At 39.0% G+C, this 27,560-nt stretch overlaps 2 protein-coding genes across 3 annotated transcripts in view; one reads left to right on the plus strand and one right to left on the minus strand.

Moving 5' to 3' along the window:
- The window catches only part of LOC145411711 (uncharacterized), a 32,975-nt gene extending 26,048 nt beyond the window's left edge, over nucleotides 1–6,927 (minus strand). The window contains exon 1 of the mRNA XM_080281729.1: nucleotides 6,903–6,927. Within this exon, the coding sequence (XP_080137855.1) occupies nucleotides 6,903–6,927 (25 nt within the window). The remainder of the gene's footprint in view (nucleotides 1–6,902) is intronic.
- Nucleotides 6,928–8,087: 1,160 nt separating this feature from the next.
- On the plus strand, nucleotides 8,088–20,062 carry LOC145411699 (cytochrome c oxidase subunit 6C-1-like). 2 transcript variants are annotated; one of them, XM_080281716.1, is made up of 5 exons: nucleotides 8,204–8,225; nucleotides 12,352–12,398; nucleotides 18,304–18,464; nucleotides 18,724–18,831; nucleotides 19,972–20,062. In XM_080281716.1, the coding sequence occupies exons 2-4, from the start codon at nucleotides 12,366–12,368 to the stop codon at nucleotides 18,797–18,799; spliced, it is 270 nt and encodes an 89-aa protein (XP_080137842.1). In that variant the 5' UTR covers nucleotides 8,204–8,225; nucleotides 12,352–12,365; the 3' UTR covers nucleotides 18,800–18,831; nucleotides 19,972–20,062. The 2 variants fall into 2 exon arrangements, with proteins under 2 accessions (XP_080137843.1, XP_080137842.1); XM_080281717.1 differs by lacking the exon at nucleotides 12,352–12,398 and having other exon boundaries at nucleotides 8,088–8,225.
- Nucleotides 20,063–27,560: the final 7,498 nt, after the last annotated feature.

Consider the following 27,560-nt stretch of genomic DNA (forward strand, 5'->3'; position numbering starts at 1 on the left):
CGCATACATAAAAAAAGCTTTCAAAACAGTACAAAAACATTAAACAAGGACAAAGAATGGCTACCCAACTTCCTTTCAGGCAAACAAGATAATAGAGCACAACCAAAAGCAGAGACACCAGACATATTCAGACTTGTGCATACTGGTAATGGTGTTCCACAGGGTTGTATTCTCCTCCTGACTTTTCTTTTTTACTTTCCCCCCCCATGACATACTAGGTACCAACCCATCCCTCCTGAAACAGAGCTATTTACATATTATCCCCCTTTGCCTGAAGACACAAATTTTAGTTTATATGGTACTGTATTTGCTACCTTTAGATAATTTTATCATCTTAGGGCAGGCCTTTAGAGGGGTTACATATAGCCTTCACTAATCGCTTTACAATGTCTCCCCACAGCTGAATAAAATTGTCTGGATGTAGTAAGAATAAATAAAAAAATACATTGCTGAATTGATGAGGTTAACGACATCTTCACAACACTTAAACTCACCATGCAGCAAACCAGTTCTAACAATACCAATACTACATTCATTAGAAGAGTGGGATACAGAAACCAGAATGACTGCTTCATCAACAAAATCTTTGGTCACTCTCTTCATCTCAGATACATACCGGTAAGAATCTCAAAAAAAACTCTTTGACATCCTCCACATCCTGGATTTACCGTTCTTTGGATAAAGTACTACACAAATGACTTTCTTAAACACACACACACACACACACACACACACACACACACACACACACTATATACTAACTGCAAAGGCCTCTTGTAAACCAGACTCTGATAAAACTTTCAGGCACTACCATCAAATGAGAGAAAATTCAATAAAAACAAGCTATACTGCTTACATTTATCCAGACACACTGAATTATGTATATAAGTAAAAACTGGTTCCCAAGTACATCTGATATAAACTTTGGAAATATAAAAAATCAGAATGATACCTTTAAGATTAATAACTGGATGCACAAAGACCTTAAATAATGATAACCTGTGCCATACAATTACTCTTAATTATGGATCACATGAATGCAAGAGGCACACAGTTCACTGCTTCAGCCAATTTCACTATCATAACACTGACAACATTGTACATACATAACCAGAACACAATCTGCGGTAGCACTCAGTATGTGGCTAGCTTCCAGAAGTTCATAGGATCATTCTTGTCACATCATACTGGCAGTGCATGAGTATGAAGTCAAGAGCTATGAGCAGTGGAATGGGAATGGTGAAGAATGTATGGCATGGGACAGATATAAAGTCCTGCAGTTCATGATGATTGCTGTGAAGAAAAGGGGTGGAATTCTTGAACATATTAACACCTGATTCCCTGTGGTAACTTAGATTGTTTTAGGCATGAAAAACCAGATAAAATTTTTTTTAGTGTACTTTCTTTTCCTTGTCATTCCTGATAAACACAAATATATTTTTATGATGACTCCTCTCATAACCAAGATCTGCTATTGCAAAAAAAGTAAGAAACATGATAAGACTGATTTCTCTTTGCCCTGTCCTTTTTTTGGATAGTATATCTAACAACAAGGAATCCATTGTAAATGTGTTAAGAATCTCACCCAAAAAGCCTACTGATCAAAATGCAGACTGAGCAAACAGAAATAAAATGTCTATTAAGTTCATGGATTGGAGGAGGCATGGACGGCCACAAAGATGGACTGAAGATGGATAAAGTGAATGTGTGAAAAGCAAAAGGAACTAACAATGGATAGAACTGACAGGAAGAAATAAATATGATGCACAGGACAACAACTGCATCGCCTTTTAGCACAATTAAATGGAAGGTTCAATACAGGTGAGCAATTTTACCTGATAAAGCATGTTAGAGTACAGTACCACAATTATTTTTTACGTGGGGTGGTGCTGACAATTTTTAAAGTTTCAGTGAAGACTGACATGGTGTGTGGCCCACTTTCTGTCAGGGCAACCTAATTAGTTCTTCTGTAATTTTTTTTTTTTCCCTCTCACTTCTTTCCTTTTGGGAGGTGTGTTAAGCTTGAAAGATATCAAGACTGAGGACAGTGGAAACATGTTACCATGAACTGCCTGCAGAGTGACTTTGAGGGGCAGATGCACAAATGGATTCATGGTAAATGTGGTGGGAAACAAAACCAGCAACATCTTAGCTGTGATTTAACTCTACTGGGTGTAGTATAGCAACAGTTTGGTATGGTGCAGTAGTCAGGCATCTGGAGGCAGAAATAAACAACCAAGGGATAAATTCAAGACATGAGGGCAGGTGCATGTGATGGAAGGATGGGTGGTTAATAAGAAAAGAAAGAGGGGCCCATGAGATCTTTTCTTTATCAAGGTCACTTCCAAAAAGGGCACCATATACTCACCAAAAACTCTGTTACTTCATGTATGGTACTGTGAGACAGTTTATTAACAGACGAATTTTGAAGGAAGGAATACTACTAAGGAGACTGGCCATTACCACAATCTTTATAAAATATTAGTGGTCTATAATGATCAGCTGATTTAGCTATATGATGAAGTCTTTGATAACAACAAATATGAAATGGCTAGTAACAAAGTTCATGTCATCTTCTACACCCCCAGGCAAACCAATGGATTTCATAATTATGAAGTTAAAGCAGAATAATTCAAGCACTACTGTAAGCTGATGGAATCATTGTGGTACAGAAAAAGTTATATTCAAGAGTGGTACTGAAGGAAGCAATTATATTTGAAAATGTGCTAGTGTGTGTGTGTGTGTGTGTGTGTATAAATATATAAATATATATAAATATATATATATATATATATATATATACAGGGGCGTACCCAGAGATTTGGGGGCCCGGGGGGCTGGGTTCTTTACGGGGCCCCACAAAGAACCTAGCCCCCCTCATTCTCAAAACTTATCTAATATCTCAGCCGGGATTGTTGGGATGATAAATATACATATTTTTACACATTAGTAAAAAAAAGATTATAAATTTTTAAGGCTTTTGGAGGCCCCCCTCAATTGGGGGCCTAGGGGGCAGTTTCAAGCAGCCCCCCCTGCCTCCCCCTCAGGTATGCCACTGTATATATATATATATATATATATATATATATATATATATATATATATATATATACATACAGTATACTGTATACATACATCATTCCCACCAAAGCAGAGATACTAGCAACTCCATGGCAACTGATTGAAGGACGCCAACCAAAAGTCAAGACAAAATACTGTACTGGAGCTGCTTGTTATTGTAGTAGCCATACAGTATGGTACTGATATGGAACTTTTAAATGGAATGGGTGTAATGTGTACAAGGTCTTATCAATGACAGACATGGGCTGTGCTAATCTCAATTTCAGAATGGGTACCATACAACAAGTCTGGTGTTGACGCGGTTGTCTACAATGTGTGATAATCTGAGGTGGTTCAGAGATGAGTATTATAATATGGCAAAGATTATAAGGAAGGGAAACTACGGTAGGTTTGCTGGAAGTATTGGTATGGTACATAAAAAATAATGAGTGAGAGGTGTTGGTATGAGTTATATGAAAGGAGTGTGTGGGTATATCTTAGGAGACAGGAAAATAAATAAGTTCAAGTGTTAAGCTGGTGTTAAGCTGATGTCAGTATCCTACATAATGTTAGGATAAGTACTTTGAGGTGGTTTGGCCATATGAAGTAACTGGAACTTATGTGAGATGGAGCAAGAAAGGGAGACAGAGGATGGCATAAAGAGATATGGTATATGAATGGGGTATGAGAAAAAGGTAGGGCAACCTGATGATACACAATACAAATAAACAATGGAGGTCAATAGCCTGTTTACTACCAATGCAACTATGTGAGACTATTATTACTTGTAGTTTATAAGTGAATACACTATAACAGTACCTACTTTACTATGAAGCTTTACCTTCCCTGAGCCAAATACATAATGGTAGGTAAAGTAGCCATGAGACAAAATGTATCTTATGAAGCAAACAGCATATTATTAAGAGGGTGCAAAGAGTGAGCGAGAGATTCAAGTTTATGTCCAAAGTAACCTGAATGTAGTCCTGTCATGACCATACCCAATTAAGATATGCCCTGGATGAGGCAAGGGGTAGATGACAATGGTGAAGTATGGTACTATTTACACACTCCCAAAGTAGTCGTGACACTAGCCCTTCAAACATCTTCATAAAACACTATCCAAGTACCAAGAGGCTCATACCTCGGGCCTTTAACTATACTGTATACAATGCCCTGGACACCACAATAACTGAAACTAAAGAATGGTTATCCAGCTTATATTTGGAACCCAGTGAAGACACCCTATGCTTTCAGTATGATGATATACTGTACCGGTACTTTACTCCTAGTATCACTGGGCATACTGTACATTACTTCTAGTATCACTTGCATACTGTACATACTTTACTTCTAGTATCACTTTGCATACTGTATATACTTTACTTCTAGTATCACTTGATGATTTCATTCAGCTTAGGAGACATCTCCCACAGTGCAAGGATTACAAACAATTTCCATTAATCCACATCTTATACTACTACTACCAGTACTAGTTCAACCTTGACACACCCTCTTTTGATGGCAGGGTTTAAACAAAACATATAAATACTGGCATGTACCAGCCTTAAATGAACACTGTTGTTCATAGTGATATACAGTATGAATGATTCAAATAAAAAACAGCAGCAAAGGCAGTTCTTCAGAGCACTAAGAATGTTAGGATGAGGAGATGCCAACCATAAATACATACCCAATATCCCTGCCACTGTGTCTCCTGTCACCCTGTTCACACACCACCCTCTAAACTGGGAAAAATGCTGTCTGAAACTTTTACTAATGACTTGCTTTGATGCCATTAGCTCTAAATTAGGACAGGTAACTAAATGAAAAAACAAAATATTAATCAACCAAATCCAATGAGAACTTCACAAAAATGGGCAGAATATGCAGTACATGGATGAAACTCCTGCATTACAAAACATGGCATTGTAATTCAGCAACAAACTTAGACAGCCTGGGACAATGAGAGAAAGTACTTTTAAAAATTCATATTCTGTACCTAATTAGAATCCCAATGCCCTAATAAGGAAACAGCGGCATTACTAAATAAAATGTTCCAGTACATAATTCATTTCAGACCTAAATCTTGATAACCTGGCACACTGACCTTTACTTACAGCTTTCAAACGCTACAAGTCATTCTAATCCCAACGCCTTAAAAGTCTGATCATGGAATTACTGGAAAAAACTGGATGTGACCTGCCTCTTCAATGTCCTCCATGTCCTCTTCAATCTATATGCATCAACATGCCATGAATGGAACTACCACAGATCACATAATGTTAGTTTGTAATTCTTACAGGCATCTGTGAATGCTTACTAATTTGGCATCAGCATTTTTATTCAGGTACCACTTATTATAGTTATGCAACTGTCATGACCCATTTCAAAAATTTGTGAGGGTAGTTGACCTCATTTGACAATCCCAGGCAATAATCACTCTCTTGTTCATACAGTACATATTAATACAACAGCATTCACTATAATTATGCAACTGTCATCCTTTTTTATCTCAGAAGACTGTCGGGTATAATAAAAAACAAAGTGGATGTGAGGGGGAAGTTAACCTCATCTAACAATCTCAGATGCTAATCACCCTCTTGTTTACAGTCACTATTTACCCAGGATTTCTTTTTAACAGTTATTTAGGCAGCTGTCACAAACCCATTAAAAATTCTGTTCAAAAGATTGTTGGGTGCAAGTCAGAATCCAGAGGGTGTGAGACCATGAGACTTTCCTTGACAATCATAGGTACTAATCACCCTCTTAATTACTTACTTGCATTCACTTTAATTATGAACTGTCACCATTTTTTTTAAAAATTAGTTCACAAGACTGTTGCATGTTAAGTCAGAATACTGAAGGCATGAGACCAAGAGACCTTACTTAAAAACTGTGGGTACTAATCACCTTCTTAATTACACTTATTCATTAATCAGCATTCATTATTCATGCAACTGCCATCATCTTTTCAAAAATTGAGTTCACAAGATTGTAGGCTGTAAATCAGAACACACACACTGTGATGGAATTTGACTTCAACTGACAGTCCCAGGCCCTAATCACCCTCTTATTTACACTTACTACATAACCAGCATTCACTATTTATACGACTGCCAACATCTTTTTAAAAATTTAAATCACAAGCTTGTTGGGTGCAAGTCACAATATAGACGGTAGGTGACCAGGTGACTTCATTTGACAATCCCAGGTCCTATGTACCCTTTCACTTCCACTCACTAATTACCCCGCAATGACCGATTTCAACGCCCTGCAAAATTACTTGATGTTGGGAGCGGGGATAATATTGGTGGAAAGGACGACGCTTCAACCCACTTCCAGAATCCGCACCAACACGCCTACCATTCGCTGCCTTACCCTACCACACACACCGACCACTCACTCTTACACACCATGGGTGGAGTGGGCGAGTCCAGGGAAGGTGGAGTGTGGCGTGAGTGGCAATGGTGGATGGGGTGGGCAAGGCGGCGGGACCCACAGCCACAAGCCTCCGACACACACACCTTATTTCCTCACGCTCTTCTCCAACCCCACCATCACAGCTCACACTTTTAACACCAACCACTGGATCAATCACCACCCGAGCGTCACTCCGGGCTAGAGTTATCACTGGTTTGGCCAAGTTCTAGCAGCTTATTTTGGCAAAAACGCTACGGGTTTGGGTCACAGCGATGGCCAAGCGAACGTCACTCGCGACATACACCATTTTGTGAAAAATGAATTTTCAGCTCAGTTTCCACTTTTAACTGTCCATTTGCACTGCATTTTGTTCTTGAGATATTAAACTTGCTTTCTTACACCATCATTTCGACACATCTTACCTGTTATAGAGGTAAATCCAAGCATGATTGTGAAATATTACAGACTCCATTAAACAATAACATTCGCCGCCATTTGCAATGTCTTGTTTACGCATGCGCTGATCAATCTGAGGCCTGATGGGAAGGGGCCTTGTGGTGCGTCCCTTTCTTTCCGACAAAGCACTTGCCGTTCGCTTTGTACCCATGATGTTTTAACTGCATTTTAAAGTAAATGTAGTTTATACCTATACTAATCCGAATACTTTTCATGTTTGGCATTTGTCATACTTGAAAACAGCTTTGACATAAAAGTTAGAGAGTAAGGTTAGTGAAACAGACGTGGCCTGTCCAGGATCTCTAGAAAGCCGGTTGCTGATTGGCCAGGATCCTGAGTAATGCGTTATCTCATTGGCTGAAACTCACAACTTTGTACTAGCTTTCTTGAACAACAACGTTGTATCAGATTATAATTGACTTGTAAATACAACTTTCACAATGCCTAAAAAAACAGTATTAACATCATCTTTCGTTAGGTTCAAGTTTAAGCTTCTGTGATGTCCACCACCATTACGATGTGTCGGCTTGTCAGGTTGCGGGACAGGTGTATTTATGCACTTGATACTTTCCTTGTTAACCTGATACCGCAGTGCAAGGTTTTCGTAATTTGCTTGATTCCCGCCAATCTGCTTAGTTAAATGCTATTTTTTTCTCATTCTTTTCTCTAAAACGACTTATAACTGCATATTGCCTTCGGCAAATGAGTGTTACATGTTTATTTCACGATTCTTAGCAAAAGGAGAAATGTGTAATACAGTCATATTAATAAGTAGTTGCATATGGTTTACACATGATGAGCCTCATGTCTGACTGTTGATGGGTTATGTCAGGAAAACAAATTAAAGTACATCATTGGAGTGCGTCTTTCTTTTTCAAATTTAGCGGGTCTTGTGGCGCATTTGATAGTTGTCATAGCAGCCGCTGGAGGCAGCACCAAGCAGTAGTACAATAATGAATCTATATATAAATAGAGAGGCCAAGTACGTGAAGGAAGGTCAGAGTGTTTGCTGGGTATTACCTCTTATTTATTTGCCCACATAACTCTCTTTGCTAATAGTAAGATATGTATTTTGTGTAAATATATCAAGCTATAAATCCGTGCGCAATAGTAAGTGTAGTTTCCCTGTGGGTTACCCACCTTTTTTCAGCAAGGAATATAAAATGTGGGAAAAATGGAAGTAAAAAGATGGCGCCTCCCTAGCTTCGTGTGCCGCCGGTGCCATCTAGCGTATTTATTATAAGGTTGAATCCTAATCGCCATCTTCCTCCGAGTGGCACGTACAAAGGGTAGGTGTCACCCAATTTCGTAAATGATATAACTTTGCTCCTTGAGTATGGGTTTATCTTTCAGATTTTAAGGTTAATTATATAATGAGAGCCACATTATGTAAGGTTTTAATGATATGAGCGGTATTGGTGGGGAGAAGTAAGGTGCAACCATAACCCGGTTGAAATCAGCTGATCGTTTTCGGGTGACGAAATACCTTACCTGGAGTAATTAGAATATGTACAAAAATATGTACGTTTTTATGCACGAGACCTGTATTTCCTATAGCTGCCCAAAGTCTTCTCGAAGTCCCATTGTAATTGTTCCTTTTTAAATTCCTATTTTCAATTTTGTATGTCAACCACCATGCCTTTTAAGAAGGTTTATGGGTAATTATTTACGAAACGGGCTCGGCGATTCCACCTATTCTATAGCAAACTCACGATCTCAAGGTAATTAATTTTGTTACGTAAGCAACACTGTTAACTCTTCCACTGTGAGTGCAAGAAGTGATTGGAGGAAGTCAAAATGTACCTAATTGGGGGCATTTAAGGGAGCAGCCAGGCAATGTTTACAATCATTCCAACTGGCCAATTTCAGTCGACTTTTGCTCCATTGCTTACCGACCATTGCTCAGACTGGACACATTGGTGTATTTCGCGTCAAATCAGTGGGAAACAACGATTTAACCAAACTAAACCTAATCCAATGTAACCTCACTTGCATTTGACAAGTAGCTTTCAATTTTAAAAATGTGCATTAGGAACAAATATGGCTGGCTACTGGCAGACGTTGGCTGAATCTTTACGCATTCTAAACCCTTATTTATAGCTTTCAGAGGTTAGTTTGTAAAAATCCCCAGTAGCCATGACAGTCCAGGAATAATAACAAGTATCCTATGAAAGACTCATTGCAATAGAAAATATGGAAAGGCCACATCCATATGGTAAATAATTAATGGTTTAAGGCTGTATTTGTGTGTAAAGAGGGTGTGTGTATGTGTCGAGTTTTGGGGATGAGTGAGAGCATCAGAGAATAAACTTTATGAGTGGGACTGAATGGAGGTTTGATTGACTTGAACAGTGAGCAAGAGTGGAAGAGAGTGAAGTTTTAATATATTTTTTTTCTATTTTCCTTCCTATTTTGGGGTGTTTTTGATGCCCCATGCTTGTCATAAGGGTCTCCAACAATGGCTTGCCAGAGGATGAAAGTACATTACTATAGTGTAATAAAACTAGGGAGAAACTTATACAAAAAGGGAAACTACTCGGTAACCACACAATAGCTACCTGAGGAAAACACTAAGCTTAAAGTCATGTTGCTGTTGACCACGTAAGTAGCTGCTGTATTGGATTTGCAGCATAATGATACCCTCCCCTTCCTCTTGGGCAGGCCACTGTAGCTGGTATAATTTCTTTTGACAAAAATCCCTAACCTCTTTCCAGCCTGATTTATGGCTAAATGTAGTCAGGTTGGAGGATATTTTTTGACTTGTAACTTAGGAGAGTCATTCCTAAAGCTAATGGATCTTCATGCAACCATGATTTAGTATTAAAGTTGTGAGAGTAATCCTGTTCCCACAGCTGAAAACAAATTTGCTCTAGCATGTTTATTTCCACCTAATGTGATGTAAAACAGGGACAGCAAATACAATGAGACTTTATTATAACTACAGTAACTAATTGGGTGGAAAAGGGTGTCAGTATCCGATAGTTTGGTATGTGTCTGATGGGGACCCACCTTTGAAGACATAGGGTCAGTATACAGAATAAGAAATATGGTCCAGTTGGTACCCCATGTAGGACAAGTTATGTCAATAAATCAGTATTGTGTGGGTTTGACCTGTTTCCTTGATATACAATAAATCAGTAAGCATGCAGAACTAATGTTGGCCTCATTTTGATAACTAGTAATGGAAAGGAGGAAATACCGGGCCTGGGTTCGGTGTTTAACAAATGTGTCTGGTAGGTCACTGATGCACTCCCTATACAGGACTGTACCATGGTTTGTCATGTAACAAAGTTGTCTGGTAGGGTCAAGGGGCCCGTTATATCTAAAGCTCACTATAAAAGGGTCTGTTAAAGCAAGGTCTGACTACAGTGTACTGTATAATAGTAGCTTTGCACTAATGCTGTACGGTACGGTAAATTTAAAGTGGCACTGTGAATGTAGGTAGATGTCGGATGCAGCACGGCTCAGTAATAGGCATGCGTGATATAATATATACCTGGTATTTGTTGCTTTTAGCCCTTGGACACACAAGTCTGTAAGTCTCCATTTCCATAACGATTCCTGTTTTGTGCTTATTTGTAAAGTTGATTGTTTTCCTCCCTGGCTGATTTCCTTCCTTGGAAATTGTCCCTGTTGCCACAAATCAACCTGTATGATTCATAACTGTTTGCTTTGTAATGTAAGGAAGAGGGTTGTGTCTGCTTTTCATCATGCCATATGAAAAAGAAAAACATTTTAATTGCCTTGCATGAGGTGGTCTTACAAAAAGTTTGATTCATATTATGAAGTGGAATGTATATGCACTTTTCAGTGCTGGTTTTAGTACTGTAATTTGAACAGCAGTTTAAAGGGACCTTTGTTCACACATCAGGGCACTAACACTGGCATTACACACAGCTCAATACTCTCACAGAGGTGGTATGGAGCTGCTGTTTTGTGTACTGGTCATTAGGTTGGTGGTGGTGGTAGTGGTGGTAGTAGTGCAACCCCATTCTCATATGGACCTGGACCTACTGTACTGTAGGCAACTGGCCACCTCATTTAGTAGAACTCATGCACAGCCATAATGCTGTAAAGTTAAGTATAAATAAAAAATAATAATAATACTAACATTAGGCCTACTCTCAAGTTACATCTGTATTATAAGTACTGGTAGCCTTTTAAGGAAAGCCAGATATATATCGATGTAGTTTGCATCTTTTGGTATTGTATATATCAAAGGAAAAATAAAGCACCATGTGATTAAATGAAAATATAAAGCTCAGTAGCTGTTTAATAGTGACATCAACTTATTTGGCTAGTGTCTCAAATATTTTTTGTTGCATACGGTACATGAGGTACGGATGCAATTTAATTATTTTACTGCGAAGTTAGACTGTTGAACCTTAACTTCCCACCACATTGAGGGAGAGCATTGAATGGGTACAGTAGTTAAGCTGCATACCATCACTAGAGTCTTACATACAGCTCATTCTTATATACCAGATTATATTTACTGTATTTATATACAACTACCACTTGCATAATGTGGGAATATTGTACCTGGAAGCTGTTGCTTTATGAGAATTCCTCATTTTATAAGGCCATATGTTTATGTGTTAAGGGTTTCATGGTACCCAAGCCAACCCCAAGTTCACCATTTTGGGTAGTTTACAGGGTTTTTTTCCGGGACATTTACCTACCTGATAAAGACTTCATTATATATAAACACTACCATAGATTCCCCACCTTTAGTGGAAGGGGTTGTAGGCCTGCTGGGGGGAGGTGGAGTGGAGTTCTGTGGGGGGGGGGGGAAGAAGCAAAGATAACAGAGTACATATGCAGCCACAGTGAGGAGAGAGGGTAGGCTCACCTGGGGCAAGAATGCTCAGTGAACCGTGACAACACCCTGCGCAGATGTGTGACAGCCATACATCATAGGTTGGTGCAACCCACGCCATGATTGTCACTGGCCGCATTACGTTTGTTCTCACCGTGTTACGACACTAGTTTGCCATGTTATGGCTGTTTGAAGCATAATTTGAGGCCTCTGGCCGCATTATGTCTATCGTCGCCACATAGTAAGGTGTAAAAAAATAAATGGACAGCTTTCCCCACCCGCGTTATGTCTATCATTTTCGCATTGTGACTAAATTTTGGCATCAGAGTTTGTCTTTTGTGTAATGTGAGTTTCATGGTGTAGAATTGCACATTATGCGAGTGGTGTCTATATATATACATATTTCTGTACAGAGAAAGGAGAAAGGGGCTATGGAGAAGAAAGGAAAGGAAAGGAGATGTATGTACTGTATACAGTATACGAGTATATATGTAGTGGTATACTGTATTTAAATTTAAACCAGTCAGCTCCTCACCTTACCCATTATTATCACCTCAGCAATGAGAGACACACCTGTACATTGTGAATTTCCGCAGGTCTGCTCACTGCGATGCTGCTCCCCAGGCCAGACCAACCAGCACCGGTATACTAATTAAATTTATTCACTGTAACTTACAGAGTAACATTGTTTGTTTTGGAAGTCCGACATCTTGACTTATTGCTGTGATTATTTTACCATACCCGTGAGTGTTTTTTGTTTGTTATTTGTGTATTGAAGCCTGTACTGTACTGTGCTAAATTTTTGTGAAAGGTCATCTGTACTTAACATTCATTTGTACAGGTGGTTCATGAAAATATCTATTTTCATCTTTATTCTTGTGTTCAATACTGTAATGGCAGCATGGACAGAATTATTTATTTCAGTCCCTGTTTGATTGTAAACCGATTAAGTAATGAAACCATATAAAAAGCTGTGACATATGGCCATTGACAGGTCATTTGTGTCTTTTGTAGTTGTTTCTTAGGTCATCAGCTTAGAAATTGAGCTAGTGCTGTATCTTATGGTTACCACCCAGTATAGTATATGGTTTCCTGGTGTACAGGAAGCCATTTGGCTTGTCACTCAGTGTAGAGTCACACACAGACAGAAGGAAGAGGAAAGAATGAAGGAAATGAAGACAGAAATGGACAGAAGGAAGGAAGAGAGAAAAAGGCAGTCACCTGAGAGCAGCACTACATTGAGTGAGTGGATGGTGACCGCCCCCACGTACCGCTAATACAGAATGCATAGCCAGTTAAACTATCGGTGTGTAGCATTTTCAGGTAGTCTTGCTTTTTTTTCTCTCTCTCTCTGAGGTAACTCACTAGCCCCCCCCCCCCCTTTTTTTCCCTCCATTTTCGCTTAAAGTAAACCCTCTCAAAGTTTATTAACTCGTAGGATTACCTTATTGGTTTGTGAATAGCACTTGCTTGCAGTCTTAGCCTTCAAAACAACCAGGATTTTCAGGGAAGAGTTGTTTCCCCAAGTGCTGTTTGAAGAGATGTTTATTTAGAGGGCTCGTGTCTTCATAAAAAGTGGAATAAAAATTATAAGTACTGTAAATTGTCTTGAAACTCAGAAATTTAATGCCATGCTGATGTTTATGAACATGAAGCAAAAACTGGCTTAACTGCGAACATCACATTGAATGTCGGATCTCAGGTGTTAAGCTCCATTGATTTGTATTGATAATATTTTTTGCATCAGTTGCTGTATTTCTACATACAGTACCAATCACCCTTGAAAATAATGGGGAATGGGTTTTGGATGTTCACTTTTTGATATGTGATTTCTGCTCAGGGATATGTTACTTGACTGTTGATCATTTATTGCTAGCTGTTTTGGAATTTGCACCTAAAATATCCCCGTGTGTATGAAAAATAATAATTTGTGATACATAGAGAAAATATATTTACTGTGCTAAAAATTGAATAAGAATTTGTTGTTTTAGCTTTCTGGGTGCAGCATTCTAATACCATAGTACCGTATACTGATTTAGTACTTGGTATGAATAGTGGTGAGTTCAAATACAGTACAGTATTGCATTTTCAAATCACAGTTGAGTTTTGTAGCAATCATATAGCCTGTTCTTAATTTTATATCAAAGCAGACTCTCCTGTTCATGACTTGTAAATCTGATATATTGGTACTAACTTCTGCTTTCCATATATAAAGGCTCCAACATGCTTGCAGTTGTTGGCCTTGGATACCTAATGGTGGCTCTCCACAATGCTTAGTCTCTAGCAGCCTCTGTATTCAGTCCCTTATTCTTGTGGTCATGCTGTATGACCTCATCTCAAGTCTTGCAGTCTGTCTTTAGCACTGTTACCCACAGCGTTCAGACCATACACCCTCCACACACAGTTGTCATTCATAAAGTCATTTTAATCTTGGTTTCAAAGTAACCTTGGAAGCTCATGTACAGTATTAAAAGGACAGTTTATAAATGGGTGAAAAATGCACCATAGTGATTTTTTTCAGGGTAAGCAAGATGTGTGCTGAGCATTTACCAAATAATGTAAATGTCTTAAGGACCTTGGCCTTCAAACTAGTACAGTACAGTACAGCATCACATTACGTAATTTGTTGCACCTGTTTCAGTTTGCATGGTCCATCACGTGAAATACAAGCACCGTTAATTAAATAAAAGCACCCTTTGTCATAAATTACCTGTAGTACAGTACTGTATTAACTCCTCTGTAGTTTGTAATTGTAGTAATCGTAACATTTTATAAACAGTATATATATATATATATATATATATATATATATTGTAGATAATAAGTTTACAATAAACCCACGATATAATGAACTAACTGAGGGGAGGGGTGGGTCGCCATATCCAAAAGTTCGCTGTATACAAGGGGTCGGTATTTCCGGGGGATTACCGAACTCAGTTCGCTTTATAAGGGGAGTTGTTTTGTCCTACGTGCTCAAACATAACTTGAACTAACTCTGTGAAGTTTTACTTGGAGAATTCAATGTTTATGAAGTTGTACAAGTAAATACAATACTGTATGAAGTTGTACATATAAATACAATACAGTACCTATAAGAATACAGTACAGTATAATGTAGTACTCTTACAGTACACTTACTGTGCTAGGAAGGGATGTTGTTGTCACCATGGGCTGATTCCCAAACTTCTCCCTCATTTAGCGACCTTTGTTCGCAAAATCCGGTGGCAGCTCGGTTTCAGATTGGCTGTTCATTATATCAGAAATTCACAACACTGGGGTTCGTTATATCAAGGGTTTACTATATTGAAATACCAAATTATTAACTGTAGCATAGTAGATGACCTTACCCACTACCATGGGATCCAAGGTTCAACTCTTAGAATGGTTATTGAATTGAAACATTAGGTCTTTTCCTTTACAGTAAGTCCTTGTTACAGATTGCCAAGCTATACGTTCACCTTTCCAATTAAGGCAACAGTAAGTTACAGAAAATTCCCATTAAAATTCCATTGCTAATTACCAATATAAAGCTGATTTACCAATTTTCTTCTTGTGGTAGATGGTGGTGACCATCATCCACTCCCTTAATGTAATTCTACCATTCTTTTTCTGTGTGTGTTATCTCATCCTTTTTCTCCCATCCTTCCTGTCACATTTTAGAACTCTCCTTTCCACTTCCGATGGCTCAACACTGAATGACAAGCCTATTGGTTTCCTGTAATCCAGGAAACCATTTACATTGCTGGGTGGTAACCATGTAACCAGGTAGTGGGGTAATGTGTTTAGTAGTATGGTGCCTCTGTTAATTGGGTAGAGATGCAACTGTGGCATCCATCAAGGAACCAAATGTCCACACTTCCCCATGTCTTGCTTTGGTGAGGTGTTGTCTACCACAATAGAACATTGGTTCACTGCAAGGAACATCCCTTTAGGGATAGTTGCTTGCTTTCATTGGATAGATCTGCCCAGATCAGAGTTAATTAACAACAACCAATTTTTCCCAATTTTTTGTGTCAGTCGTGTGGAAAAAGTTGTGATGCATTGAATCACATTTCTGACTTATAGCAAGAACTGCCTGTACATATTTCCCAGTCCCCTTCAGGTTGCCATATGCCATGATGGTGAAGTATGGTTTACATCCAGTCCTTAATTAATAGTGAAAAAAAGCTGCAGAAGGGTTGATGATGGTGATGATTATGAACATGAACTTTGTGGTGTTTCAGTAATACATGTACTGTACTACAGTATGCTTCTTTGCATTCATCCAAACTTCTGTACCTCGAGAGTCTTTACCAGCACTAATTGTATTTTTTACCTTTTGGGGGGTTGTACTGACTTTACAGCGACTTAGTTTTATAAGTACCAGCACTGTACCTGTGTATTATGTAGCACTGTACATGTTAATCCCTATAATGATTTTTTTTTTTTTTTTTAAGTAATCGTATTAGTAATCGGTGAAGGGTTTACTGTGTTCCTGATTATATTTAACTTTCTACATTTCAGGATAGTTCCCATAAGCAGGTTTTGCACAAGCGAATGAATTTATTGTAGGTTGTTTGAGTAATGAATCCAGTAGGGTATTGTACTTGGTGCGCAATATGTTGATTAAATTAAGGATTCGTGTTTGGTTGCTCATCATATCGTATTGTTTGTTAAGACTCCATCGTGGTTTCATGCATTGGCCTTGGTCAGCTAATGGCAGCTTGCTGTCTTACAGCCTCACTATTCAGTCCCCTATGCCTGAGATAACACTGTATGACCTTGTTGTAGGTCTTTTTTGCTCTGCCTATCGCATCCCCATCCCCAGCATTCACACTTCTCACCGTCCACACTTGTCATCCTCCATCCTCTCATCATGCCTAAAAGATCTCGGATTATCTCTCATTATCACAACACCAGTACATTCCAGTCCCATCCTTTCTCTCACCTCTTCATATGCAATCCTAGTCCACCCAGGCCTTGAATTCAAGTACGTGTTACACACCCATTTAATCAGTCATTTCTGTACATTTGAGCCTGTGCATATCACCTTCCTTTGTTCCCCAGTTCTCACTACCATACAGCATTACACTCCTAACACGTGTTAGTGTGATTAAATTATTAAGGTCCTTCCAAGACAGATGCGTGCTGCCTGCACTGTTTAGGCAAATCTCTTGATAATTTTGAAGACCTCTTCAGGTCATTGATGTATTTATTTTGATTGAGCCTCTGCCAGACAATTTTATTTAGCTTTAGGGAGACCTTGTATTGTGAAGGTGTTAATGAAAGCTATATCTAGCCCCTCTTATTAAAAATCTCCCCTAATCCAAATAAAATCTCCTGGAGGTAGCATATGTTTACGTCTAGAGACTGTTGCCCATACTATATCATTTTTACTCTAACTTGGCCTAAAATTGGCCTCTCTCCACCTTGAATGCTGAACTGTATCAATAGATTAACACCGGAATATGATGCTAGTCACAATGAAATGTTATGAAAAGGATGTAGAACCACAGTGTTGTCTTTTTCTGCCACTGAGCTATTGTATTTGAAGTAAGCTGCAAAAGGGTAAGTTACACACAGTATACCATGTGTAGGTCATTTTTACAGGATGACGACTTTCCATACGTCACAACCTTAAGCCATTTCCGTCCTTAGTCTCATGTCCTGGGGATCTCTGCATTGGACTTCATCCCACGTCATCCTTGATTTGTATCTGTGCATTCTTCCCTCTGTATTCATACTGTACCCCTAACTCTGCTCTACCAGTCACCCACCCACTTCTCCCAGCATACCAGTGTATACAAACTATCTTAACCTACCAGCTGGGATCATTGAAATATCTTGTATGTTAGATATCTTTCACACTACATCATCGCAGTGCAGGAGTTGATTAATTTGACCGTGTATATTCTGTAAAAAAATAAGAAGACCTGACCTTGTGTATGCTGTAGAAAAATAAGAACTGACCTTAGGGTGTATATTCAGTCTAAAGGTGGGTGAATGCCTTAACAGTAATCCTTAAAAAAGGCAAGAGAGGCACTTAGTGAAGTGCATCTCTCCGACCGGTGCAACATACTTTCCAAACCACTATTCATAACGGGTTAGGGTTTCTCATCATTGATTAGGGTTTCGGAGAAAGTGTTTTCCAGATCCAGAATCTGTAATACGAACCGGGTCGGTCCCAAAAGTTAACTGGTTGTTCCCTTGGACATGGGCTATCTACCCGACAAATTTGGTCCAAATCTCTCTCTTAGTTTTTTAGTAATTCTGCTAACACAAACTAACAAACAAAGAAACAAATAGGGGTGAAAGTGTACTGTAGTCTCCTTGTCGGAGAGAAAAATACACTAACTTCGTGTGCAGTATTTTAAAAAAATGTGAACTTTTGTGCATTGTAAAAGAATAAGAACTAACTTTGTATTAAAAAAAAAAAAAAAAAAAAAATGTGCAAGATGTCAAGTGACCCTGTGTGTTTTGTAAACTGAATTACTTTACTAACCTTGTCGTATGAAAAAATAGATATATAAATAAATAAATACTACTACTAAATATCCCTTGTATTTCAGAACTCCACCATGTCACTCACCAAGCCTGTGATGCGAGGTCTGCTTGGGGCCCAGATCAAGAAGCACTTGACTATTGCTGCTGGCCTTTGTGTTTTAACTGTTGGAGGTTGGAAGATGCTAGTACAGAACCCAAGGAAACAGGTCTATGCAGACTTCTACAAGTAAGTGTAATGGCAGTAGAATAGTGTGGTAAAGTACAGGAATCTCACACGTAACAATCAGATTATTTTTAGTATCTGCGCCATCACCATTTGCTTCTGTGGTATACAGTATACGCCCCCAAATTGAGTGCCCAACATCATACATCATGAAGAGCAATGGGAGTTGTCACATTACACAATCACATTTTTTTCTTAATAGCCTAGTTATGAGTTGGATGGTTACTTAGTGATTTTTTTTTTCTCCCCTCCATTTTCACAGGGACTATGATGCACAGGCTGAGTTTGATCGCATAAGGAACCTTGGTCTGTTCCAGTCCTGCCAGCCTGATGATTAAATTTGTGGTGCTTGTTGAAATATTTATTCCAGGTGAGTTGTAGTACTATATCCAAGATTCTTTATACTGTAGTTAGGTCACTGTGTTATTAAACCGTCTTTGAAAGGGTCCAAGTCGTTTCAGTCTTAACCTAACCTAACATCAGCAATGTCATCTTGATGAAGTTTGGTTATATACGCTGTATACAAATTTGGCCGTTTGGAGGTTATGACCTAAATTACTTAAGGCCGAAATGACTAGGACTGCTTTGATATGGGCATCTTTTGCAGGTGCCCAGTCATTATTATTATTATTATTATTAATAGCAGGTAACATGTGCAGTTGATATCTAATGTATGGTACTACTCAGCTGGAATACTTTCCATATTTGGTAGTATTTACCTTTGGCAGATGTCCTGTTCTCAGTTTACCAAATAACAAGTGATACTGATGAATATTGCTTTGATAACTGTATGCATATGAATCAGAAGAGAAAGGAAGCCATAGGTAGTTCATCCCCTTTCTTTTGCAGTAAGAGGAAAGGAAGGAATGAAGGAATAATAAACTAGCACTGCTGTATCTGTTGACTATGAAGAAAAGGGCATTCCCCTTCTCCCTTTTATGACATATAGGGAATAGGGTACTCAGGTTGTATATTCTTGCTTTCTTCCGGATATTTCAGACTGCAAGAATTCCATTGTTGCATTTCATTTCCATAGCACATCTTGGATGAGTAGATTTATCAGGTGGCACTGGCTGCATGCACTAGGATTTGAACCTTGCCATTAGGATGGCAGGTTCATAGCTAGTAACACAAATTAGCTTGTTGATAGGCAGATGATAACAGCCAGTCCCACAGTACCTTTTGCAAAGAACTGGGACGTGAAGTTTAGTTGGTGCATTACTGTAGCCCTAAACATTTGTTTCAATCTTTAGCCCAGAGATGTCTCACCTATGCTAAATAAAATATTCAGCCATTAGCCAGAACAAAGTAAATCCAGGCTGAAAGGGTTGAAGCTGCAATAAGTTATTACATTAAGTAATGTCAAGAGGGGCATCAGCTAGTCAGCCATCTGTAAATGTTTTAGATTGGCTGTTGTACTTCAGGCTTACACATCTCAAATGAGATGTGATACTAGCATTGTAAATAGTACAGAGTATGCAGTGACTAATTTTCTTGCTTATCCTTTCAGGTAGTGAGTGATTGTGGTGGAAGCTATGGTGTAATAATTTGTACAAATATACTGTGAGGATGTAAAATAAAGATGAATAACTGTACCACCAGACATTTGTTTCGCTCTACCATCTGACATGCCTTACCCATGGTTTTGAACAAAGGAATAATGAAGAACTCGCACAAGACATAATATGGCTATATGGTACAAAAGCCGAAGGGAGTGGAAGAAATAAGTACAGTATATTAAATGTATGATGTGAAAAGCTGTAAGAAAAATGATACTACTGAAAACAGAAACAGTGCAATCAAGAAATAAGTGACGAATAGTCAAGGGCAGTTACAGTGTAAACAGAGGGGCTGAGGGTCATGGATCATTTAACGACCCTCACTGAGGCGGGTATGACCCAAGTCAAGATGAGCAAGGATGGTGTCCCACCAATAATTAGGGTGGGCTAATATATGCCAGGGAAGAACTGAGGGTTTAACATAATGAAGTTCGTTATTAACTTGCAGTTTCACGAGGAATGCCAATGTTCACAGAAGAGGTGAGTTAGAAGAGAAAAACAATCAAGAGCAGGAATGGGGTGGAGAGAGGTGCTAGTAAGCTTCCAAACCAACAAGAATCTGGACCTAATACAGTACTATAGCCACTTATAATTGCATACCTTATTTGCATTTTTCTGAAAATATTTGGCTCAGTACAGTATTACCTTCAGTGTTGAATAGATAGTTACCTTACTAGGTTTAAACACTACATTATAGTAACTTTTAGGCAGGATTATATATAAGTCGGTAGGGCTCCAAAATATAAAAAAAATCATTTTCGAAAATTGACCACGTGGCAAAAAAATAGTTGGCAAAATTGATCCTAAGTCGGCAATATGACGACTAATAACAGCCCAAACTCGGCATCACATGAGGCATCAGGGTATCCCGTTCAAACTTGTAGAAGTCAAAATTAAGTCAGCACATTGGTTGTTGGCCGGTAACATACTGACTTAGGTGGTATAAACGTACTGAGCTGCCGTGCAGCGCAGCGCATCATGTGGGGGTCAGGCTTGCCCAGCCACCATCCGTGACGGGTCTCTCCCGCTTGCTCGTGACTGTGACAAAATGTTGCGCACTTTTCAGATGTACTTATCCTGCATCCTGCCATCATGTTGTCTTTGTACAGTACCAAGGGAGCCTCTGGGAGGAAGGAAATGAAGCTGAAGACTCTGAGCCTGCAGGAGAAGCTGAAAGTCTTGGCACAAATGGGCGCTGGCGCTTCCATGCGATATATTTGTGCCGAGTTCAGCATCAAACCCAGCACTTTCTACATCGAGAAAAAAGTAAATTCGTGCCCATGCCCTTACCCTTGAGGACTCAGGCTCTGCCAAGAGGGCTGAGAAGAGGATCAGGCCAGTGAAGTGCCTGACCTTAGATGCTGCTGTGTTTAAGTGGTACAAACAGGAGTGTGCCGCTGGTGTGCCCAAAAGAAGTGTGGACTTGCAAAACTGCAACGAGGTTGGCCAAACATATGAAGATCCCGGATTTCAAGGCAAATTCTGGTTGGCTCTTCAAGTTGAGGACCTGACACTGCCTCACTGACTGGAAAGCTGTAGGGGAAAGTGCCAGTTCTGACGGGGCTGCTGTGATTAAGTGATAGTAGTGAATAAATGTACTGTATATAAAGTGTATGTTATGTTCAGTAGGGTAATTCAGTAATCTTAATACAATAGTGATGTAAATTAGTGATAAAGGCCAGTATAGTGTATAGTATGTTAAGTGTGGTTTGGTTAGAAAATTGTGCACAGAAGTGATCTTGAGCCCCCTCTACATCCTACCAACAGGCCTTCTCTACACTTGGATTACACCCTACTACTGTATGGAAACATGGTAAGTGATCTTAGACACTTTTTTTGGGAGAGTGGGGGGTGATTCTCATAAATTGGCAAAGCCTCAGCCCCTATTATGCAGACTGAGGGAGGTTTTACTGTAGTGTTAACATGTATGATGTAGTGTAATGGCCTTTTACACTGGCTTTCAAAGGTAGGTTATGTACAAGTGGGGGCCAGGGGAGAAGTCCACTATCTGGATGGAGCCACTACCTGGACATGCCTTTGGCTCTACTACGTTGGATAATCAAGGGATTACTGTACTCCCAATTATCTCGAAGATCCAAAATCTGACAGAAAATCCACCATTACCTACATCATCTAACCCAAATTTACACTTAAGAGATGGGGTGAGGTGCAGTCCAAAATGAAGGGGACCACAAAAGCAGGAAAGCTATCACATGGCATTCCTAGAGAACATGACACAATCACTTGCATATCATCCATGCCTCCAAGCTTCTGGCTCAATCTCACTTAAACAACCATGTACAAAATATCAAGCATTTCCTTAATTTTTACACAAGAGGAGTAGACAGTTACTTCCCTAGCCTGAGGATGTCTTTTTATAGTTTTTCCTGTGTAATGCCAGACTGTTCTATTCAGCTTGCAAGAGATATTTCTGGATTGCAGAGGTTAGGAACAATTTCAGTTACTACCATAGCCTAGGGACATCATATAAATGCAGTAATTGAGCAAATGATATAAGTCAAATACAAATACCATGTGTGTTTGTATACAAAATGTACTTCAGTCCACCCAGTTGCATTTGTAATCATATGATTCATTGTAGTATACCTACGTCCATTTAAACACGAATAGTAATAAAGTAAATACAGCAACACAGCTGCATACTGTCTGGGTACACATCAAATCAGAAAAGTACATTTACAATTTCAAACCATTAAAGGCATCAGACCAAACAACACAGTGGGTTTCCATATTAAAAACAGGTTGGGCATAATGCTGATGCTATGCAGGATTTCCATACAGTATATGGAAGGGCTGCTTAGCATGAATCTGTATTGCACCATGCTGTTTTAATATCACAAGACAAATCAAATTTGCTTAGTTCAAACTCCCCCCCCCATCCCCTTTTTTTTTCTAGAGAATTTTGAGGAAAAAAAAAAATGAACTACCCCTTGATTGCTATGTTGCCTTTGTAATTTTAACCTTGCTGACTACCAAGTGACTTTATTCCACTTAACCCACTGCGTGCTGGCTATTTTTAGCCCTATGGGTCACCACAGTGCTGGCCTTTTTTTTTTTTTTTTTTTTTTTTTTTTTGCTAAAATGATAGATTTTGATGTGGAAACAACGAATTTCGCCATTAAAATGCTCACCGAGGCTCGGAAGTGAGTTTTATTGAGTCCTGCATACTCGTGTACAGGTGTAGCCGCTCTCTCACGCTCACCACGTACGTAAGAGAAAGTCGTTTTCTATGTAAGGTATACTCAGTTATTTATGCTGGGAAGGTATAGCAATGTTCAGTACACTTTTCTGATTACTTATTTTTTCAGCATCTATCACAATTTGCGTGTCTTTCTCACTGTAAATGCATTATCTTACACTTACTTGAAGATAGGTACAACCTGGCACTTACAAGAAAATATTTACAACTTATATGAAAATATTTACAAAATACCTTCACTACGTACAGCACTGGGTGAGGCACACAGGCAGAGTGAGCGTGAAGGGGGAAGCGAGTGAGAGTATGGCCTTGACAGCCTGAGGGATGGTAGAGGAACAGTTACCTTACATGCCTCCCAATTTTTACCTGCGAATCTTGAAAAATGTGGTCACTGAAGTTTTTTATTTTAAACCGTTTTAAAACAGCACTTGCACTGGCTGCGGAATTATGTCAGACCCTTTTAAAACGGCACTGGCATGCAGCGGGTTAAGGGAACTCTTTCATAAGAAAGGGGTTAACATTACCCTCCTAACTCTCATCATTACAGATTTCTGGCCTAAATAAAATGGTCTGGAAGTTGCAAGATTTAAATTTAAAAAAAAAAGTTACAAAGGGTTAATACTGTATGGTAGTAGAGTTTTGTGTTAATGTGCAATTAAAATACAATCTACCTATCTATGCCCCAGAGAAGGTGACCACAGACAAAATCTCCTTAGCCAATATCTATCAACAGCATCAGAACAAAACACAATGCCATTTTATAGTACTGATGGTGGTTATCTACTGTACCACTATGAGAGGTCTCCACTAGGCTGAATACAAGAAGTCAGTCGGTGGTAGCATGAACCAAATATTAAAAAGAAAAATCATACTCAAGAGGCTAGAGATTTTGTAAAGTACAAAAGATCAGTCCTAAGTACTAGAGTACAAAAGATCAGTCCTATGCTGAACAAAGCATACTGTAGTATCCAAAATAACCTAATAAAATATTAATTGTACAAGGAGGATTAAGTACAGAATTATTTGTTTCAGGGATAAACTTTCCCATCACTTCCAACAACAACAACATGAATCTGTATCTATCCATCATCTAATCCTTTATTACCCCATCAGGAGCATAAGGATCCAGGATCATGCCATTCAGTCCAGACATTTAGGGCAAGTGACCAGTTGCCATTCCCCGAGTTGCATTATGTGAGCAATAAACCCCAACCACTTCATTATTTCGAACACTAACGGGCCACATACATTCATGTACAATACTCCACTAGATCACCAGGTGTTCATTTGTTGGTTATATGGTTACCACCCAGCATAGTAAATAACTTCTTGGGTTGCAGGAAACTATTTGGTTTATCACTCAGTGTAGAAATACCTGAGGGTACCACTACATCAAGTGAGTGGATGATGGGTGCCCCCACCTACCATAACAAATTTACAACAAAAAATTTTTCAATGTTCAAATTACAACTCCTAATAGCTCACTCTTCGTCCTGATTCTCATCAGAATTTATTATTTACAGGTATATATATATATACAATACAAAGTTAGATTCTTAGTTTTCAGTTTTGAAGAAAATACTTGATATACATTTATAAATATGCACTGCACATAGTTCATTGTAACATACTGGTCTAAATAAAAATACAGTATACAGTACAGCTGATTACAGTATTTGCAAGTCGTCTTCTATGCTGATAACCAAATATGGCGTAAATAAAATACTTGGACAACTAGTCTCCCATTTTATTTTCTTGTTTATCACAAAAGCAATTAACGCATTTATAGAAATAATATATGTAAGAATAATGTACTAATAATAAACCTTTAATATTTCCCTTTCAACAAGAGATTTCTGACTTGCAATTTAACTCTTGAGACAACTGAAGTGTTTTCAAGTACGCTGTTTGGAACTTTACTGACTTATGTACAAACTGTCAGTAAAGCACCAGTGACTGTGCCACAATCAGAATTATAGCACAGCATTCCCCTGTACTTCTTGCCAATCACCTCACTTCACAAAACTTAAGGAGAAGACAGATCTCTTATATTATCCACAAGATATCACGTCTTCGCAAGTTTATATAAAGCTTTTAACAATGCGTCTTCAGTAAACTCTGGCTGTGACTGATACACCAACAGTTCACTTTCATAAACTCTGCCATATACTGTATACGTTCCAGTAACTCACCCTCCATTCTAATTCGCCCTCAGTCCTTGAAAAATTCCTCAGATAAAGCAACCAAACAAGCAATTATATCATTTAGAACAAAGTTAATTCTGTTAGAGATGGTATTTAACTAGAGTACTGTACTTTTTTATAAGCACGCATTTTTAGCGCAGCTGTATTGAAAGTTCCATTCTGCTGTAACTGAACAATTAATCATACCACTGGAAGGAACTAACGTCCGTACAGAGATGGTATTGAACTGTGATATATATATATATGTATTTATGTAAATATATATATATTTTTGGTCAGCACACACCCCTAGCACAGGATTATGTACAGATGAGGAAGGTGACACTACTGATCCTAGAAAGATGAACCAATTACTGGAAAACTTACTCAGTGTTCAACTAGAAACTAAATATGATCCTCAATAACATAAGCTCTAATCATAAACAACACAGATGGGCTAAAAAGATACATTTTTAAGTTAGTGCAAGCTTAAATATTCTAGCCATGCTTTACACTAAAATAAGCAAAGACACTATACAAAAGTAATAAATGTTGAGCATGTGAGTCAAGTTCCAAGTTAAACACAGAGTCCATTTTTCAGCTACGGGTCCTGGTGTCTGTTCTACTCTCTCCTAGTGAGTTTTTAGCTGCTCCTAACACCCAAGAACTTCAGTTTTTATCACAAGCAGGCTGTTTGACTTTGGGCCAACCATCCCGAATGAATGGCTTCATTTGATCATAAAAGTCTCAAAAAGTGCAGTCAGTGACAAACATTACCCTGCACTCCTCAGAGATGGTAGTAAAGCCAATGAGAAATTAAGGCTCATATTTTTGGTAGCATTAGAAGGTTCACAACACACTCTTCCTTCGTGATTTATTGGGCCTGCTACATCACTGATATTCTCTCACTGACTATTTATATACATTAGTTTTAATATCAACTTCATTTGTATCAAGTGATATACAAGAGGATACTGAGGTGTAATATGCACAATACAACAAGAAGGAAATGTTGTTATGAAATCTCCAAAGCCACTTAGAACAGACCATAATACCAATGCTCACATTCGAAGTGGTGCTGGAGAGGGATGCCATCATGTGGTGGCACCAATATAACCTGGCAGCTCCACTGCCTGGTTATAAATGGCGTCCTTCAACTACTTCCCTATCCCAAGGGGAGGATGGTGGACTGTAGGCAGGAAGGAATAATGAAGAACTAGCACCAAGCCATACCATGACTATACAGCACTGAGGCAGAAGAGAGCTTAGGAAATAATTATGTTAAAAGTATGATGTGAAAAGCATTAAGAAAAGTGATAATATTGGAAACAGAAACAGTGGGAGAGTCACCTATGAAATCAGCAAGCAGTGGGGGGCCAACATAGTAAGGAAAGGAAGGGGAAAGCTTAGAGATGGTGTTTAAGTGTAGGGGGGGGGGGAAAGGATAGTCACAGGGCAATTACAATGTGAACAAAACGGCTGAGGGTCATATAACCATGAGTGAGGCGAGTATGACCAAGTGAAGATAAGCAAGCATAGTCTCCTATCAACGACTGGGGTGGGTTGATGTGTGCCAGGGAAGGGCTGTGGGTTTAACCCACCCGTCAATCCACTGACGACTGGGTTGAGTTGATATGAGGCAGGGAAAAACTGAGGGTTTAACCCACCCCAGTCAACCTATCAACAACTGGGGTGGGATGACATGTGCCAGGAAAGAACTGAGGGCTTAATGATGATGTTTGTTGTTATCCTGGTTCCATGAGGATTGCCAACTTTCGTGGAAGAGATGGATCAGAGAAGGAAAACAATCAAGAGCAGGAATGGCATGCAAAGCGGACTTAGAAGAGAGAATAGCAGAACTTGCCAGCGAATTAGCTTGTTCATTACCAGTAATCCTGATATGGCTAGGAGCCCCACAAGAGTGACGTGACTTTTTCTAAACAGAAAGACGGAACGGCCACTCCTGAATTTGCATGGTCAGACGATGAGATGAGGGCGAGGTGTGTAAGGAAGTGAGAGCACTGAGAGAATCATAACAAAGGTGGAGGAAGAGACCAGAGCAAAAAGAATAGCATGCAGTTCTGCGGTGAGAATACTGTACAGTAATTGCATCAGAAGGAATAGTGCTTTGGAAGGA

Source organism: Coenobita brevimanus, chromosome 90 (genome assembly GCF_032717465.1).
Source record: "Coenobita brevimanus isolate Jiangsu-jjx chromosome 90, ASM3271746v2, whole genome shotgun sequence".
NCBI lineage: Eukaryota > Metazoa > Arthropoda > Malacostraca > Decapoda > Coenobitidae > Coenobita > Coenobita brevimanus.

What these genes read in the sequence shown, in the direction of transcription:
- LOC145411699 (XM_080281716.1), top strand. Translation starts at nt 12,366, where the DNA reads ATGCTGCTCCCCAGGCCAGACCAACCAGCACCG. An exon ending in GGCCAGACCAACCAGCACCG is followed by an intron (nt 12,399 to 18,303) that starts GTATACTAATTA and finishes CTTGTATTTCAG; the next exon opens with AACTCCACCATGTCACTCAC. An exon ending in GTCTATGCAGACTTCTACAA is followed by an intron (nt 18,465 to 18,723) that starts GTAAGTGTAATG and finishes CCATTTTCACAG; the next exon opens with GGACTATGATGCACAGGCTG.